This window comes from Kwoniella bestiolae, chromosome 1 (assembly GCF_000512585.2).
Source record: "Kwoniella bestiolae CBS 10118 chromosome 1, complete sequence".
NCBI classification, from domain to species: Eukaryota; Fungi; Basidiomycota; class Tremellomycetes; order Tremellales; family Cryptococcaceae; genus Kwoniella; species Kwoniella bestiolae.
Window position 1 is genome coordinate 6,317,699 of NC_089241.1, and position 18,184 is coordinate 6,335,882.

Consider the following 18,184-nt stretch of genomic DNA (forward strand, 5'->3'; position numbering starts at 1 on the left):
GAAATGACACTGTCAAACTGATGAGTGAGGTTTGAGCTCAACATCCAATGCAATTCATGGTATATATCAATGCTAGGTATATTTGTACTCTTGTCCTCGCCCTTCACACAAGCAATCTACAGTTGAGCAGGTTTCGAAGGTGTATCCTATATACATATGTCAGATGACGTTATCCGTTATGTATTCAGTTACATGGTAATATTGCTCACCCTTATCATTATACTGATCCTATGACCCTGATTCAGCTTCTCTCCGTTCCATTCTGATCCTTCTGTTGAGTAGGGGAGTATCGAATGCTCGTATTCGTATCGAATCGAATCGCTGCGAGTAGTCAAGAAGCATAAGCTCGATCGTTTTTGATTTCAACAAGAGGGATACGGCTTTGACATTGATTCGTCAACTACTATAAGTACGGTCGTCCTCGAGCTTCATCAAAATGCCTTACTCGTGATTAATCCACTCACCGCTGCAAATACACACTCCCACTACCCAGCCTCACATCCCATCCCTCATCTTTTCGATCCTTCCTACGCAATCTCATTATCCTCTCACCACCCAGCGATACTCCACAAATATATTTTCCAGAAGCTTCCAAATTGTCAACGTGAGGAAGGATCTCGCCAGCCGGTGAGAGATGCAGTAAATGGGTGATGGTGCCTTCTGGCGGTATCTGATCTGATTGTAACTGTGATGGTGGCAAGTCAGGTAAGAGGGAGTACAGTTTGGATATCGTTGATACGAGGTTCGAAGAGGGGTTGGGAGGGAGTGAGGATAGGAGGGTTTCGCGATAATTGTGGATTACCGAGTCGTAGTGGCCCTGCACACGTCGCATAGTCGGAAATTCAGCCTATCGCCTATCGTATCCTGCGTTACAGCTATAAGCATCGAGGAAGTGCATACGACCCACCTCCTGAAATCCATACTCCCTATCAAATAGCTTCTGTAGCTCGTCTCCTTCGTCTTGAGACTGAGAAGGCGATTTACCTTTCCTCCGTCTCTTGAGGGTAGAGTCCACTCGGTCTAGTTTCCATAATGCCATTTGAACTAGGGTTCTACATTCTTCGATACTAAAGAAATTGGGCCAGAATAGGAAATCATCTGGTCTGACTGACTTTGAAGAAGATGGGTCGCCGTAGGATTCTATAAGTGGTGAGGAGGATTGTAGAGTTAATGGTGAGGGCAAGGGTGGATGAGGAAGGGTATGGAGGAATCGTTTGTTAGATTGTCGGAAAGATGGTCTGGGTAGTCGAATAGCGGGGTATCTCATGATTTGTCGGTAGATGGGGTGCTGAAGGGCTGGTACTTGCAGTTCTTCTTTATTTAAGGATCAGAATCATCATTCACATATAGCTCATATAGCTTTCATTCCTTGAACATCCGAGATCTCGTAACAACAATAAATATTGAGACAATTGCCCACGGACATCTCCGCTCACGAGGTGAATTATGTTATGTCCGGTTATCCGACCCACGGTGACGGTGACAAAGCTAAAACTATGGTGTGATACATACATCTGCAGTTGAATTCCTTATCAACCACAATTTCAACATTCTTCACACTTCCTTTCAACAAACCTATCACATCAAGGTAACCTACTCCTCTTCTTCAACTGATTCACCATTCAGCTCAAATCTCACCCACCATGGCAGCCCAAGCTCCTGCACCCGCCCCTCCCAACGCACCAATGGCGCCCGTCTCACGATCGAGTCGACCGACCATCGTAGGTCCCGATCAGCCCGAGGACCCATACCCCATGAGACTGGAAGGTACCGTCACGAAGGGTTTTGGTAGAGGTGCGAGGTTCCTCGGTATACCCACTGGTGAGTGACCCGCACCTGCAACATATGTCAATGTGCTGACCGTCTGTACTATCCATTTATATTCTACGTCATTCCTGTGATCTACAATATTGGTATTACAATCCGATTACACGAATAGCAAACCTCCCCGATACCTCCCTCGATCCTCTAAACGCACTCAACATGACAGGAATATACTACGGCTTCGCCCGAATCCACCCCTCCTCCTCCACCCCTCTCCCCTCCACATACCCTACACCCGTCCACTCCTCAGGTCCCTCTTCCCCCTCATTGGCATCTTCCACAGCACCCAACCCATTCCATAAAGCCCAGAACGCCCATGAGCTGAGCAAAGAGGCGCTGGAGAGTCTGCCGACTATCACTGCGCCCTATCCGCCTGAGGAACATGCGCAGAGGTGGAACAAGGAGGACGAGAAGATATGGCCGATGGTTATGAGTGTGGGGTGGAATCCGTATTTCAAGAATGAGAAGATAACTGCTGTGAGTGTGGAGACAGAGTGGGGAAACCCCTCTTCATCATTCTGCCTGCGTATCCTGCTTTCACCCCTCATTGCAATATCATTCGCATCGACTCCACCTCCTCTTCGGAGCGGCAATTGCAAGAATTATCAAAGACACCTCTCCACCTTGCATATCGTGCTGACGCTTACCCATATACTCGAATACAGGAAGTACACATAATGCACCCGTTCAAAGCGGATTTCTACGGGCATCACATGTCAGTCCTGGTATTAGGCTATATACGACCCGAACTAGACTACGTCTCGAAAGGTGAGTGGGGGCATGTCTCCTTGAGGTCCTTTATTCAAACACTACTGAAAGTGTTACAAACAAAGCATAGATGCTAATCTATCATCTCACACCTCGCAGAAGCGCTAATAGAAGATATCCAGACGGACGTGAGGGTAGCTCTGAACAGCCTGGCGAGGACTGATTATGCGCGATACGCTGAGGATCCATTCCTCACCAAAGATCGAGTGTAGGGCTCTGCCCTCGAGCTCGAAGGATAAAGGACTAGGTCGATTGGTAATATCGGTATACGAGGCCAGAGCATCGATGTATACAACTGGAGATGAGTGACAGTCAGAGATGGATTGACAATCAGAAGGTGGAATGTCATATCATCGCAGAAAAGAAGAAGAGCATTGTTGTCTATAGAATGTGCTCAAGACGAGGTATATTGCCAGGAGGCATGTCACATAGAAATGATAATATGTGATGATGTGTATACAATACAAATAATCACCTGGCCTCGCAAAGACTGTTCTGTTCCCTGTCCTCAGGTTTTGCCCCGCCAGACTTATACTCGTATATGGTGTTATTTGGGGGACAAACGCATCAACATACAAAAAAGCGTTAGTCGACCAAGCCAAAGCTGAACCGGACGCTTTCTCAATATCACGTTGAGATTCACTAGCCATATTAACATTCTCATTTTCATTCTCATTCTATAAAAGTACCGACCAACCAAATCAAAAAGTTTCAAAAAACATGGCCAAGCCAAAAGATACAATGATCCATATTCATCTATCTATCAACCGAGAGTAAGAAAGAACAAAACATATTAGACCAGATTAAATGTGATTTAGTATAGATATATAATAATGATATTTAGTAAATATTTTCAGAGGGTATATATATTCAATGTTCGACCGTAAGACAGGAGAAAACAAAAACGTTTACTTCGATTTATCTTTAGGCGAGAAGGCGTGTTTGATCTACATCATATCGAAGCCATCAGCATCACTTCATTCATCATATCATTCAATCTTGATCATGTGTTGGAGAAAGAGCCCAAAACCCACCTTGCCGAAGAAGCTCGATTTCCTCTTCCTAATATCTGAATCAGTGGTTTTCTCCTTGGTATGCGTGGATTTAGCAGGAGTAGAAGCCGGGGTAGAAGTAGCCGAAGCAGGCACAGCAGCGGAAGCAGGAGCAGGGGTAGATACGTCTTTGGCGGGCGTGGCTGGCGCAGCTTTAGCAGGGGTTGAAGGGGCAACAGGTGCGGGCGCGGTGGTAGTAGTCGCTGGCTGGGCCGAAGGAGTGATCTTATCGATGTTCTTAGATTGATCTTCCTTCTTGGGTGGAGTGATGTTGGACGTAGGAGCATCAGGAGCGACCTTAGGCTCTGAAAGAGGGTTATCGGAACCGGCGGCGGTTCTGATTGGATCACGCTCGGCGATTTCCTTCTCCTTCTTGGCTGATATGCCGGGGTTGGACGAGATAGGCTTGGTACCCGCCGTATCTTCCAGTGTGGTAGATGGTTTACTTCGGTCTTTGGATGGATCGACGTCTGATACGGTCGTGATGACAGGTTGAGGGACTAGTTGATGGTTGTCTACTGTCTCGTGTTGAGCGGGGATATCGTGTTCGGTGTTCTTGGGAGGTTCACCGTGGTTGAGTTGGTTGAGAGTTTCAGAAGGGGCGACTGAAGCTATATCGTGATATCCCTCGATCAGTTCCTCTCCTATACCAGATATTGAGTTGGGCCAGATCAACTCACTAGTAGGCTCAGCAGTCTTAGGCAATGGGACATCTGAGATACCAGTGGTGTCCTTTGAAGTACCAAGTTTCAACTCGTCAACTTTCTCTTGCAAGGCATCTACAGCAGAAGCTGAGGGGGTAGTACCGACGGGTGCAACAGCGTCAGTAGGCGCATCGGTCTTTTCGAGGGTGTTGATGTCGATTCCCTGGGCTTTGGCATCGGCGACGGAGAGCTGTGAGATGAGTCAAGATGTCATCAGCAATGCAATCATTTCATCTAACCAATCACGATGTCTCAACGAATCGACTTGGAAATCAAAGCACTAAAGGTAGCAATGCAAACCCAAAAGGATAACTCATCCTAGCAGCACAAATGAAACCCCACTCACGGGACCAGTATGCGCAATATCAACCCCCGTGAGATTCTCAACAGCCACAGCGGCATTCCCAACGACCGCCCCGATAGCAGCCAGAGCTCCAGCAGCGAAGTCCGAAGCCCTTTCAGCTATACCCTGTTCCTCCTCGGTGGCAGGTTGAGGAGCTTCACCGATATTGGCTTGTTTAGCTACTTTCTCAATTTGCACGGGGATAGGTTCCTCTGCTAGGGGTTTGGCACCTGCCTTTACATGAGCGTCGTGGGTGGCGTCGGGAGCAGGAACGACGGGGTTGGCAGCTAATTCGGCGGGTTGGGCAGCGGGAGCGGTAGTGGTGGTGCTGGCGGGAGCAGTGGTGGTATCTGTGGGTACAGTTGTAGATTTAGATTTTGGTGAGGTAGGGAAGACCGGTCCACCAAGTACAAACGCTGAACCAGAGGCTGAACCAGGTGCGGAGGAAGCTATCAATGTTGAAGGTTCGGTCTTCTGGCTTTGGCTAGTTGGTGCGGGAGTATCATCCAGGTTCTTCTTGGTCGCAGGTACAGCAGCTGGGACTGGACCGGTGCTGAGTTCTTTGGTGCTAGTGGTGGGCGACGAAGATGGTTTGTCATGTTCGGTGGGTTTGGCGGTCTTTTCGGCTGAGGCGGGGGCTGGGGTAGGGGCAGCAGCAGCCACGGCTGAGGAAGGTTCGGAAGGGGAAGAGGTGGGTATGGGGGCGGGTGGGGCGGTGTAGACGTTGTTCATGTTTCCGGCGGCGTCTGGGAAGTTGTGAAAAACAATGTCAGGATGTCACTACGCCTTGCAGACTGTTGAATAAAATAAATTAGGGAGAAGGGTCGTCCAGCAGTGAGCATGACAAAGAAGGTAGCGGAAAAAAAACCAACTCACCCCATTCCTTAGCCTCGTCTTCCCTGACTTTCCATTCTATATTACACATTAACATGTCAAGTCAGCTTAAACGATCTGTCCATCCAGGCTAATCTCAGCTGATACGACATGTGAACACCCACCCCCATCGACAACATATTTGAAAGCCTGCTTCTCACCCCAAGGCAGCGGGACCTGAGCGGTGAAACTTCCATCTGCCTGTTTCTGGAGGGGCGTGGCGTCTGCGGACCAGTTGTTGAAGTTTCCAGCTATGTTTACCTGTTGTCGTTGGCATCCATAGGTTTGGTATCGAGGGAGGGAGAATAAAGGAATGCGGAGCAAGGAAGATAGAAGGATACAGTTGTCAGCGATATTCATGACATATACCATCACGAGCACTTGGACTTCCGCCTCTGAATGATATTCATAGATTGGTTATGATCATATCAGTTGACGAGGGTCACTCACACTTTGTGCGCCTGCTCCCCATGAGAAAGTAGCTTGATGTTTATCGGTCGAGCTCATCGTGTTGACTTTAACCTGTAGTATCGAGCGTGATTATAGTATCGTATGTGGTATGCAGTGATTTGATCTGACCCTCTTGAATTGTCGATGGGCTTATACTTTATGTTGTTGATGTTGCTTTGATTGTGATTGTTGAGGTTCTTCTTGGTCGCAGGTACAGCAGCTGGGACTGGACCGGTGCTGAGTTCTTTGGTGCTAGTGGTGGGCGACGAAGATGGTTTGTCATGTTCGGTGGGTTTGGCGGTCTTTTCGGCTGAGGCGGGGGCTGGGGTAGGGGCAGCAGCAGCCACGGCTGAGGAAGGTTCGGAAGGGAAGAGGTGGGTATGGGGGCGGGTGGGGCGGTGTAGACGTTGTTCATGTTTCCGGCGGCGTCTGGGAAGTTGTGAAAAACAATGTCAGGATGTCACTACGCCTTGCAGACTGTTGAATAAAATAAATTAGGGAGAAGGGTCGTCCAGCAGTGAGCATGACAAAGAAGGTAGCGGAAAAAAAACCAACTCACCCCATTCCTTAGCCTCGTCTTCCCTGACTTTCCATTCTATATTACACATTAACATGTCAAGTCAGCTTAAACGATCTGTCCATCCAGGCTAATCTCAGCTGATACGACATGTGAACACCCACCCCCATCGACAACATATTTGAAAGCCTGCTTCTCACCCCAAGGCAGCGGGACCTGAGCGGTGAAACTTCCATCTGCCTGTTTCTGGAGGGGCGTGGCGTCTGCGGACCAGTTGTTGAAGTTTCCAGCTATGTTTACCTGTTGTCGTTGGCATCCATAGGTTTGGTATCGAGGGAGGGAGAATAAAGGAATGCGGAGCAAGGAAGATAGAAGGATACAGTTGTCAGCGATATTCATGACATATACCATCACGAGCACTTGGACTTCCGCCTCTGAATGATATTCATAGATTGGTTATGATCATATCAGTTGACGAGGGGTCACTCACACTTTGTGCGCCTGCTCCCCATGAGAAAGTAGCTTGATGTTTATCGGTCGAGCTCATCGTGTTGACTTTAACCTGTAGTATCGAGCGTGATTATAGTATCGTATGTGGTATGCAGTGATTTGATCTGACCCTCTTGAATTGTCGATGGGCTTATACTTTATGTTGTTGATGTTGCTTTGATTGTGATTGTTGATGTCGACAAGAGTAATGCAATGTATCAACAAGTGACTATGTTTATGGAATGTATGAGTAATTTGACCAAAAGAGGAGGATGACGCTCTCTCTTTCTTTATGAGTCTGTTGAATATGAGAAAACGGGTACAAGTACAGTAGTGTAGTTGTGAGGGGCAAAAACAGCTAAATTAAGGGTAATGGGGCAGATCTGGACCACATAACATATGCACCAATGTGGCAATTTACTAATGTAAACAAACACAACATGAGATGACGCACATGCTCGATCACCCCCAACGTGCTAACTGCTCGTACATATCGTGGATACTCATGCATCGTACTAATCTAGAGATCACAGCCCATCATGCATCGAACGTATCGCTATTTTCTACCCATTGTCTATCTAACCCTCCGGTATGTCTATCCGCATAGTGCTATCAATCTTATTCGTTCCATGCAATTACAGCCTGTAACGGAAAATCAACATTAGTATACACGGTCAAAGCTTGCCCTTTCCCTTTCCGTGATCCCGGTCGGAAAACCCGATCACTTACCATACAGAACACACCAAATGCCATGGCAGCGTACTATCCACGTCAAAAACAAAGACAATGAGCTAATAGCCTCCCAACGGTAGGAATCATCTCAGCTCACCTCCTTCAAAGCCTGTTTGGCACTCCTCGACTCCTCGAGTAACTCAGGTATAACACTGACACTGGCGATGTACAGGAAGCCTAACGTGCCATAATCATCTGATTAATACCTTGCTACCTCATAACATTAGATACAGTCAGATGAGAACTTGTGACCTACCACCAGCAGTCATAGGAATGACCAACTCCCCAGCTCCAACGCTCGTACCGAACAACCCCTGTCCCACCTCAATCACAATCTCCTTGTTCCCCGCGCCGGAAGTTTCGGCGATCCAGATTCCTAGGAAGGTCCCGACGAACGCACCGACAGCAGTGAAGAATTGGGAACCCATAGCTTGCGATTTGGTGAATCCCGATTTGATGAGGATGGAGTAGTCTGCGATCTACATCGCATCAGAGAGTATCAGCTGAATCCAGTCACCCTATCATCACAAACAAATATGTCGGGTCAGAGTATCTTATGACGACAAGAGATGGTCACATTCCAAAAGAGCATGAGACAAGCGAAATGACCCACCTCATGTGGAATCTCATGGCAAAACGTAGCAATAGTAGTAACAGCCCCCAACGCAGGCGACGAATAAAAACTAGCAGCCATAGCCAATCCATCCGTAATATTATGCGTAAAATCGCCAAACAGATTCAAGTACGCCGACAATCTCAGAGACTGGTTGACTTCTTTCTTTGGTTCGTCAAGCTTGGTGGGCGCTTTGGGTTCAATGGAAGTCACGTCTGAAGGTGATTTACGGGATTTCAATTCGGTCGTACCGGAGCTGGAACTTGTGGATATAGCTGTTGATGAACCTTTCACACCGTGGGAGTGAGAGTGGGAGTGGGAATGAGAATGAGGTTCATTGCCCGCTGAGGCGTTTAATACCCTCATTGTCTTGTCGAGGACGAAGAATGCCGCGAAACCTAAAAAGATTGCTCCGCTATAGATGTAAAAGGATATCAGCTCATCTGACATTTTGCTAAGTCATGTTCAAAACTTGTTCGAGATGCTCCTCTGGCGTTCCCAGTCAGTCTCTATACCAGATAGAGAATCATAAATCCCTTGACACCGCTCTTGAATGATCCATACAAGCCTCGTTGTCTCCTCCAGTCTTGATCGGGTAAGAAAAACAAACCCACCCAATCACTATATTCCTCTTCTCCTCAACCTCTACCGACCTACTCGCCCCATCTTCCCCATGTCCCTCACCGAAGAACGAGTGGGGTACAAGATGCAGGAAGACATCTCCTAGTAATCCACCCGTGGCAAATGCTATCATCGTGTTCAGAGAGGAGGGTTCGAGTGTAGCTGGGACAGCTAGGAGAATGAAGTTTGGTATACTATAACACGATCACCGTTGTGGGTATCAGCTATATGTTCTGATAAAGGTGGTAGAGGGACGTACGATGAGATGTAAAATGTTGCTAGTACTATCCATGCCGCTCAATATCAGCCAAGTCATCCTCAGAGCTGGGTCTTTCATTGATCACTGGGGATATGAATGCAGACCTACTAGAATTGTACGCTGGACTCTCGAATGGGAACAACGTAGAGAACAGCTTCCTCATCGATGTGCCATGTTCGCCTGGGTGATGCGAGGGCGTATGGAAGAATTCTTGGGCCTGTATCGTACATAAGTAGGGTCAGCCATGATGCCCTCACTGACTAAAGGAGGGAAGCAAGCGGACATGGACATACCTTTTCGGATTTGCCCAATACCACAGCTGAGAATGCCAGTAGGGTGGCTAGAGCCAGCAGAGATCGCTTGGATATCATCTTGGTTGATTGCTCGATGAGACCCGATTGTTGTTGTGAGTGCGAGTCAAGGTGGTACATATAAATAACTCATCCACGTCAAAAGTCATGTCATCCCATTGCTCCTCGCGACGATCCGAGTGTCACTTCACCTCGTCGCGTACTGATGTATTTTGGCGGTGATCCCCACTTGAACACTACATTCGGGTGCCACATCTAGATCTTGGGTGTATGACGTCAATGAGTAAAGTAATTTAACCCGGATTAGGATTGGGTTTCGTCCTGAAGATCACCACTTGCAAGTCAGACGATATATAATCAGATATATATCACCTCTTCTTACTCTTATTCATCAGCAAGCTACAAACAACCAGATAATCACCCAACCAAATCTCCACAACACCCTAAATTACTATAACACCACCCAAACTCAACACCACCAACATGTTCACCTCGACCAAACGTACCCTCTCTCTTCTCCTTCGAACACCTCTCATCCCCCCACCTCAGGGACCCGCCGCCGTAGAATTGTCAACTTTCACCCCTACCCCTGGGCCATCGCGAACCAACAACAGACGGACAATCTCGAATATGTCGATAAGGGGATATGCGAGTGATAGAGGCAAGCAGGAGTTGTATAGCGATGAGGGTGGATCGACAGGTGCGGGGGTGAGTGAGCTGTCCTTTTACATATGGGATTGTGAGATTGGCAAAACGAGGTGGTCACGGTCGTGCCGCTTGGAGCCTATCACGATACTGATTCACATCTGTGCCTCGATCTAAATTGGCAGAAAGGACCGATTCGCTGATTTTTTTGGGTGGCATACAGACCGACGACGTAGCCCACACAGACGCAGCATTCAACAAAGATCCCAATCCCGCCTCATCAGCCAAACAAGTAGAGAACGAGGTGAGCAAATATTCCACTCTGTTCTGTCAGCATAGCGGTACTTGTCATGCATCCAAACAGCCAAGTCTGTTCGGACCACCCTGTCTGTACAAGATGATCCGACTCATGCTGACATTGATGAATCGATCGTACGTAGTCCGGCAAGGATTTCACCAAAAACTCCTCCGCCAACCCTTCGTACTCTTATTCACCAGGTAAACAGGGCGAGAAAGGTAGTGAAGCGCCACTGAACACATCCAAGGAGGAGGCCAAGAAGAATCAATAATTGGAAATGGAAATGGAAATGGATTCTTTGAGTATCGTAAATATATATAATGTAATAATCAAACAACATCGATCATCATCCTCTTCAGTCCAAGCATACACAAAGTGAAACTCAATTAACTGTATTACTTAGTATCTAAAGTTAAAACGCCATGCATATGATTACAAGATTACAATAATCCGTATTAACAAACCCAAAGGGAATCATCTTACCTTCCTTCCCGCAACATCCAAACCTAGTCCATCTCCAACCCATCATCCTCCTCCCCAGCCCCACTCTTACCGCTCAAATCCAACTTCCTCCTCTTCCTCTCTCCCCCATCATTCAAGAACCTAACATCCCTCCCCACCTTCTCCCTCAACCCCTCCACATCAACCTCGTCATTCTCCTTTGCCCACTCCAATACCAAGTGCCTCCCAAGCAAATGGGTATGTTTCAAAGCCTCCATAGCGCGAGCAGCTTCAGTATGAGTCGTGAATTCCAGAAAGGCGAATCCACGGGTGGAGGCTGATCCTGTTGAGGTGGGGAGGGATTTCCGGGGGAGTCGAAGGGATTTGAGTTGGCCATATGCACTATACGATGAATTAGTACAAATGAAACGTAAATGAGATGAAGAAGACCGCGTGAATTGGGAGGGAGGAGTTTAACCCACCTAAACAACTCCCTAACCTCCTTCTTAGTCACTTCAAACGCCAAATTCTTAACCAACAACTTCGTAGACTTTGTCTTCCCCCTCGACCCATCCTCTTTCTCTTTCTCTTTTTGATCCTCCTCCGATCCCCTCTGAGCAAACTTCACTTGTAACACCTTCCCATCAATTTCGAACCCCTCCAACGCGCCCAGGGCCTTATTCGCTTCCTGTCTAGTCTTGAACCCTACGAATCCGTATCCCATAGATAACCTCTCTCCACTCGTAGATTTCGGATTCATTTTAGTTTGGACTCTGGCAAATGAGAAGCCAGGTAGAGACGATAATACAGCATTCAGTCTTGGAGTTGTAGTTGAGAAATTCAAATTCTTCAAAAACAGTGTCGATCCAGCTTCATCATCTATGGATGGTTCTTCCCTTATCTCGTTCACTTTATCCACTAGCATTTGCGCCTCCTTCAACTGTTTCTCCGTAGTACTCATTGGTTGTTCTGTTGAGGTGGGTTCTTCCTTGAACATCCCCACGGGACCTTTCTCAAGGTACAACACCGCATTGCCTAACCTCCTATATGCAAGGGACCTAAATGCCTTGCTTGCTTCTGCAGGGTTCGAGAATTCCACTACTCCCAATGTCCCAGAGGGAGGTAAGAGGACTCTAGAGAGTTTACCGTGCGAGGCAAATAGGTCTGTGAGCGATTGAATGGTCGTTCCGAAGGGGATGTTCTTCACTAGAATTATAGTTTGCGATCGGGGAACTTTGGGTTGTAGTGCTTCTAAGACTATACCGGCATCTTCAAAATACTTCTTCGTCTCTTCTATGACTGTGGTCTCGGCCAAAGCAAGTTTGACAGCTGCGTTACCCGAGTCGCCATTGAGCAGTTCAGATTTGCTAATTCCCATTCGACTGGATACGGAAGCTGCTACTGCGTCGCTCTATAGGATTGGAAAAGCACGATGATGGATTAGCTACTATGTTAGTGTAGGGAAGCGACTCCGTATAACGGCGAAGTGTGAGATTAGAGCCGAGGAGTGAGAGTTCGCATAAAAAACGGAATACCCACATTCATATACAGACTAGCCCAGTTCAATCCCTTCCTACTATCCTCCTTCCGCTTCTCATCAACAGTCTTCTTCACCTGTCCCCTAGTCTCATCAACCTTACCCAACACCTTCCCGTCCATTACACCACCACCACCTGCCACCACCACCTGACCAGGTTTAGGTCTCCCCGGTAAGACGTGCAACAACCTCCCCTGGAATGTCGTCTTATCTAGGTTCTTATATGCCTGAAGGGCATCTTCATTATTGTGATACTGAAGGAAAGCGGTACCGAGGGGTTCGCCGGTGGTTGAAGAAGTAGGTAAGTGAATTTCATCGATTTTGCCGAAAGTGGAGAAATGAGATGAAAGTTCGGGAGAGGTGACTATGAATGCGAGGTTTCGGATGAATAGTCGTCCAGTTGATAGGATCAGGTCTTCATCTGGGCTTGTCTTGGTGGTCTGATAAGATACCGATCAGTATCATATGTAAGCACGAGCGAATATAGACTCACGGAACTTTCCCCTTCTACTTGTAATGCCTCATTCTGCCTCTTCCTCAACCACGCAGCATCGTCGTCCTCTCCCTGTACCTCTCCCACTTCCTCAGGCTCAGAAGACTTCTCTTTACCTTTCTTGCTCTTCTCTTTCTTGGCAGGAGTTTGTCCTTGTCCGTCGGCCACCCAACCTGCTTCTCCTGGTACCGCACTGGCTGAGGTGGCGGCAGAAGTAGATGCAGAGGGATCATTGCCCTTCATGACGTCCATAAACTCTTGTAATCTCTTTGAGGGTCCTGCCACGGCATTCCCACCAGTCTGAGTTTGTACTTCCGAAGCAGGCGTATCTTTCGACTTCGACTTAGACCCCTTGGCAGGGGCAGGAGCGAGAGGCTAAAACATACCCATGTTTAGCTGATATACATAATGACATCGCTCGAATGCCGGCTAACACTCACATCATCCCTTACAAAATCGACCTTGACCTTCCCACCTCCAAATTCGAAACTCCCATCAAACCAATCTTTCACTTTCTGCGCTTCCTCGGTGTTCTTGTACCCTACAAATGCGAATCTACGTTTGGGTACTAGCTTGAGATCTGTTATGGTACTTGAGGTGAGGGTTTTGGGCTTTGAGAGGGCGGAACGGAATGAGTCGGGGTGGAGGGAGGAAGGGAGGTTGAGGAAGATTAGACGGGACCTGTACCAATGAGTTTGGTGGTTGGCTTAATCTCAGACATTAAGATAGACATATTACTTACATGGTGATGTAATTGAGATGAGAATCCGGGGTTATGTCAATGCGATGACGATTGAGTGCTGCTGAAGACGAGCTAGATATGTCATCAATGATGTGTACTTGTAAGTTGCACAACTCGAGAATCAAAAATCAAAAATCAAACTTGTCAACAGAAATCTTTATCGTTCGCCACCCTGAACAGAGGGCGGAGGTCGCCGCCTTGCTGAACAAACCAAACTTGCTTAAATTGGTTAACCGGATAAAAGGCGATCGCCATTTTCGCAAAAGTCGTAAGCATCGCTTAGACCCTTGTCTTAACTCCGACACCCGCATGATGGCTGAGAAGTGCCACTCTCCCCTGTAATGCTACGGTGAGACGGGTATTCCCGGATTCACCGCTCACCGTAGAGACGTTTCGAGGTTTTGCATGGTTCTTGTGTCGTTTCGTTACTGCTTGCTGCTGTTGCTGCTCACGGTCAGTCAGGCTGTCTGTCGTCAGGAAGTGTTGGCACTAATCGAGCAATATCTTGAAATCCTTCAATTCGACCCCTTCTACCCTCTCCTTCATCCATCAACAATTCAAAATGCCAGGTGTACGTGACATCAGGTGAGTCAAGCGTTCATCAGCAGCATCAGTGTAGCAGATTAGGGCGGATACCAGTAGAAACATGGATAAAGGGAGAATACAAACTTTCACGCCAAAGTCAAGTCGAAGAGATGTCGGTATGAGAACTGGATTTCAAGGATGTCAGAAGGTGTAGGAGAGGACGGATACCATGGATAGATTAGGAGCGTCAGAAAGAGCAGGCTAGCATGGGGCAAGGAGCTTGAATGGAGATGTACATGAGACGAATTGCTGATTCCATGTTATTCCTTTCTGCCGCCTCCTCGAATCTACTTTGAATCCATAATCAACAATCGCAACTACTACCCTACCACCTATCAGTGCCGAGTCCTTCATCAAGGCTTACTCATCCCACCTTAAAAGATCCGGTAAACTCGAGATCCCAACATGGGTCGATATCGTTAAGACCGGTGCTCAAAAGGAGTTGGCACCTTATGATCCTGATTGGTACTACGTGCGAGCTGGTGAGTGGGGTTTTGGGTTGTTTGGAAGGAGTGGATGAGGTTTCAATGGAAAATGAGAATGGGCGGATATGCTCCAGGCCAAGAGGTCTACATCCCTGTTCCAATCCTTCAATTCTGGGAGAAGATGGTCGTATTAGTGGAATGAAATCATAAATACGAGATTGTACTGATCCTCCGATTCAACGCCCAGCCGCCGTCGCTCGACACATCTACCTTAGAAAACACGTCGGTGTAGGTGCCCTCGCCAAGTTACACGGAACCACCAACCGAAGAGGTACCCGACGATCCCACCACCGAGACTCTGCCACCGGTGTCGAGCGAAACGTTGTCCAATCGCTCGAGAAGATCGGTGTGCTCGAAGCTCACCCTGATGGAGGTAGACGAATCTCGCAAGATGGAATGTGAGTTGAAAGTCTATCGGCCGCCAGGTCGATAGTGCATCATCATCACGCCTATCCCTTGACTTTCCCTTCACCCTTCGTCGCTCAAGAGAAGGATGTTTAATCGATTGATTTTGGATGGTCATACTGATATCGTATATTCGCGTTTGCAGGAGAGATCTCGACCGAATTGCCACTGCTGTCCTTGAATCCGAGCGAGAAGAGGAGGAGGAAGAGGAAGAGGAGGAAGATGAGGAAGAGGAGGAGGAGGAGGCCGATGAAGAGTAAACTGTCTGATCTCAACTTTCACGATACAAAAGGGAAATTTGGAAGGGAGAGAGATGATTTAGTTTATCGCTTTTTAGGGTCATTTGGCTCCTCATTATACTTCATATACGTTTGATTGGGTCATGAGATCATACGTTCCACTGCACGACGTCTTGACTGGTTTAGCAGGAGAAGAGGGTGTGTGAGCGGTCAAACAGGAGATATACGGAAATTGCTCGACTTGCAATTAGCTGATATTGTTCTGTGCACTCTGAGCGGTTCGTGTCAATGGGAAGATCCATGCTCCCTGTCGTAATGTGCATAACATCAATTTGTGTCAGGCTCGAGGTGACGATATCTGAACGATGCATTCGCCAAATTTTTGGATTCGAGTTGAGCCTCCACACACCTCGATTCGACCTGGTGAGAACCTCGGACTAAATTTCGTTCCCCCTTCTCTACTCCATACCGTCCACTCACAAGTCCGACGAATATCAAATATAACATGAGCACAGCAGCTGTAGCTCCCCCCACGCCCGGCTCTTCCCAACCAGGCGGATCTGCAGGAGCAGGCAAGAACGCAGCTAGAGCACGCAACCTAGCCAACCAAAAGAGATATGCCAACCCCCTTCCCATTCTGTTTAACACCCCATCCTCCGCTGCTTCCTCCTCCAAATCAAAAGCTAGCTCTTCTTCTTCGTCCGGCTTGGTCCTCTCGTCATTCTTCCCTTCTGCAAGGATAGAGGTACCGCAATGCGTGGGCTCGTTCGACCCTATAACCCGCTCAGTATGGATAGAAGATGAACGATCAAAGCATATCTTATTTACTAGGGGTTTCTTCGGGAAGGGTAGTCTAAGTAGGAGTGAGCCGTCGTGGAGGGAACGGAGAGTTGCGTTATTGAAGGGTGGTGCTAGTGAGTTTAGGATTTCCCCTCTCTTCTACTCATCCATTACATGCTCCGAATGGCATGTATGATGAGATGATAAATGGAATGGTTGTGTACGGTATCCCAATGATGAACAAATTCTACAAGCTCAACAGTCTCACCTCGCGCGAGGAATGATGACTCTATCTTCTTCTTCTTTACTTCTGAGGGATACCACCATCACAATCATTCTCATGTTTACTCAGCTATAACATCTATTATATAGGTTGACGCAATGCTGATGATACGAATGATCGCATAGCCCTAGCAGCAGAACAAATGAGAGAACAACGTCGAATAGCCCGAAAACAATTCAAGATTGATCGAGCGGCAGCGATGCTAGATGCTGCGAAGCAGGCCGAGGCGATTCTCACTTCCTCTGTTCGTGGTTCGTCAGCTTCCATACCTGGCTCACCATCGCCTCTTGGTCAAGTATCAGAACTCAATGCGGAAGAAGAGGTAGAAGCCGAGGAGGAAAACGAAGATATCGACGTAAATGTAGAACGATCAGGTTCCCCCACACCTTCCAGCTCGACTATTGTCACAGATAACACCGTGATAGATCCTATGAACCTTACTCCCCAGACTTTCTTGGTCAGACCTACTAGACCTGAAGCGAATAGGAATAGAGGTAGGAAGGCCTTCAAGAGGCGTCCACCGCCGGCTCAGACTGCTCAACCTGCAACATCAGGGACAGGGGAAGCTTCATCGGCCGTGATACAACCTCGTCAGCAGACACAGACTGTTGAGCAGAAGGAGGAAGAGGAAGAGGAAGAAGAGGAGGAAGATCTATTTGATGAGAGCTTGGTAGAAGAGATGGAACATCTTCAACTGAGCTTGGAAGAAGCTCTGTTCTTGACCCTTGGTCTTGGGGTGTTGAGGGTATTTGATCCTACTTCTGTAAGTGACTCGCAGCTCAACCATATCTCAAATCTTAACAACAAGTATCCTTTGCATAGAATGCTTACTCCTTGATCGATTGTTTGTTTGTTTAGCAAACATACATCCCCAATGGTCCTGCCCTCCTCTCCCTACTCTTGACACCGCCTTCATCCCTTACTGCCCCTCTCTCAATACCTACAACGATGTTACCAGACGACCCTCTGCTGGTCTCGTACATTGCATACCACCATTACAGATCCCTTGGATGGGTAGTCAAAGACGGTATAAAGTTCTGCTGTGACTGGCTGTTGTACAGACGTGGTCCAGCTTTCAGTCATTCCGCGTGAGTACATTCTCCTCAATTATGCTGGTAATCTCACGCTGTGTATTGATCTATTCCTGCTGGAATTGCATATAGTTTCGCATGTATAGTCATACCGGTATATGAAGATCCCTCAGAGAAAGAATCCTCGCCATATGGGAACGAAGATTGGTATGACCAGAGATTGAGCTGGAAATGGGTCAATACCATTATGAGGGTGAATGCGTTGGTACAGAAGGTAAGCTAAGCTTTTCTCCTCCCAAATTCAGGGATATCACTGAGCTGAGCTGATGAATATTGTAATACACAGACCGTCATAGCAGTATACGTTACGATCCCATCTTTAGCATCTTTCGATCAATCGCATAAGCTCGACAATGGGTATTTGGATCCGGGTAAGATCGACTTCAAGAGTTTGTTGGGGAAATATACAGTTCGGGAAGTATCTTTGGTAAGTCCACCTCAAGTTTACCTCCTGCAATAAGGTCCGCACTGACGATGAGGCTGTAGACTCGATTCGGCCCCTCTAGGAGAAGAGATTAAGGTTTTATCTTGCATTTCAGCGCCGTTGCACATCCTAGCATGATTGTCTATATTGCTTGTATACTATTCTATGCGAAATACGATC

The 18,184-nt window shown here is 47.5% G+C and overlaps 9 protein-coding genes across 9 annotated transcripts; 4 read left to right on the forward strand and 5 right to left on the reverse strand.

The window, feature by feature from the left end:
• Positions 1–116: 116 nt before the first annotated feature.
• On the reverse strand, positions 117–1,267 carry I302_102363 (uncharacterized protein; the record flags this gene model as incomplete). The annotated part of the gene is made up of 4 exons (XM_019187739.1): positions 117–146; positions 210–321; positions 465–817; positions 908–1,267. 4 exons carry the CDS (start codon positions 1,265–1,267, stop codon positions 117–119), a joined length of 855 nt encoding a protein of 284 aa, XP_019050617.1.
• A 376-nt stretch (positions 1,268–1,643) lies between these two features.
• Positions 1,644–2,804, forward strand: I302_102364 (uncharacterized protein; the record flags this gene model as incomplete). The annotated part of the gene is made up of 4 exons (XM_019187740.1): positions 1,644–1,821; positions 1,940–2,301; positions 2,490–2,592; positions 2,692–2,804. 4 exons carry the CDS (start codon positions 1,644–1,646, stop codon positions 2,802–2,804), a joined length of 756 nt encoding a protein of 251 aa, XP_019050618.1.
• Positions 2,805–3,500: 696 nt separating this feature from the next.
• I302_102365 (uncharacterized protein) lies at positions 3,501–6,071 on the reverse strand (the record flags this gene model as incomplete). The annotated part of the gene is made up of 7 exons (XM_065869467.1): positions 3,501–3,539; positions 3,627–4,255; positions 4,325–4,538; positions 4,695–5,437; positions 5,568–5,603; positions 5,690–5,825; positions 6,015–6,071. 7 exons carry the CDS (start codon positions 6,069–6,071, stop codon positions 3,501–3,503), a joined length of 1,854 nt encoding a protein of 617 aa, XP_065725539.1.
• Positions 6,072–6,171: 100 nt separating this feature from the next.
• Positions 6,172–7,078, reverse strand: I302_102366 (uncharacterized protein; the record flags this gene model as incomplete). Its single annotated transcript, XM_019187741.2, has 4 exons — positions 6,172–6,443; positions 6,574–6,609; positions 6,696–6,831; positions 7,022–7,078. The coding sequence occupies 4 exons, from the start codon at positions 7,076–7,078 to the stop codon at positions 6,172–6,174; spliced, it is 501 nt and encodes a 166-aa protein (XP_019050619.2).
• Positions 7,079–7,638: 560 nt separating this feature from the next.
• I302_102367 (uncharacterized protein) lies at positions 7,639–9,616 on the reverse strand (the record flags this gene model as incomplete). The annotated part of the gene is made up of 9 exons (XM_019187742.2): positions 7,639–7,662; positions 7,750–7,782; positions 7,850–7,929; positions 8,009–8,231; positions 8,366–8,780; positions 8,980–9,180; positions 9,246–9,270; positions 9,354–9,462; positions 9,539–9,616. 9 exons carry the CDS (start codon positions 9,614–9,616, stop codon positions 7,639–7,641), a joined length of 1,188 nt encoding a protein of 395 aa, XP_019050620.2.
• A 423-nt stretch (positions 9,617–10,039) lies between these two features.
• On the forward strand, positions 10,040–10,770 carry I302_102368 (uncharacterized protein; the record flags this gene model as incomplete). Its single annotated transcript, XM_019187743.1, has 3 exons — positions 10,040–10,264; positions 10,425–10,505; positions 10,642–10,770. The coding sequence occupies 3 exons, from the start codon at positions 10,040–10,042 to the stop codon at positions 10,768–10,770; spliced, it is 435 nt and encodes a 144-aa protein (XP_019050621.1).
• A 235-nt stretch (positions 10,771–11,005) lies between these two features.
• Positions 11,006–14,119, reverse strand: I302_102369 (uncharacterized protein; the record flags this gene model as incomplete). Its single annotated transcript, XM_065869468.1, has 6 exons — positions 11,006–11,342; positions 11,423–12,351; positions 12,480–12,917; positions 12,971–13,345; positions 13,411–13,651; positions 14,094–14,119. The coding sequence occupies 6 exons, from the start codon at positions 14,117–14,119 to the stop codon at positions 11,006–11,008; spliced, it is 2,346 nt and encodes a 781-aa protein (XP_065725540.1).
• A 155-nt stretch (positions 14,120–14,274) lies between these two features.
• On the forward strand, positions 14,275–15,447 carry I302_102370 (40S ribosomal protein eS19; the record flags this gene model as incomplete). Its single annotated transcript, XM_019187745.1, has 4 exons — positions 14,275–14,297; positions 14,637–14,779; positions 14,970–15,180; positions 15,333–15,447. The coding sequence occupies 4 exons, from the start codon at positions 14,275–14,277 to the stop codon at positions 15,445–15,447; spliced, it is 492 nt and encodes a 163-aa protein (XP_019050623.1).
• Positions 15,448–15,931: 484 nt separating this feature from the next.
• I302_102371 (tRNA-intron endonuclease) lies at positions 15,932–18,099 on the forward strand (the record flags this gene model as incomplete). Its single annotated transcript, XM_019187746.1, has 6 exons — positions 15,932–16,340; positions 16,615–17,252; positions 17,348–17,577; positions 17,653–17,794; positions 17,867–18,007; positions 18,067–18,099. 6 exons carry the CDS (start codon positions 15,932–15,934, stop codon positions 18,097–18,099), a joined length of 1,593 nt encoding a protein of 530 aa, XP_019050624.1.
• Between the last annotated feature and the right edge of the window lie 85 nt (positions 18,100–18,184).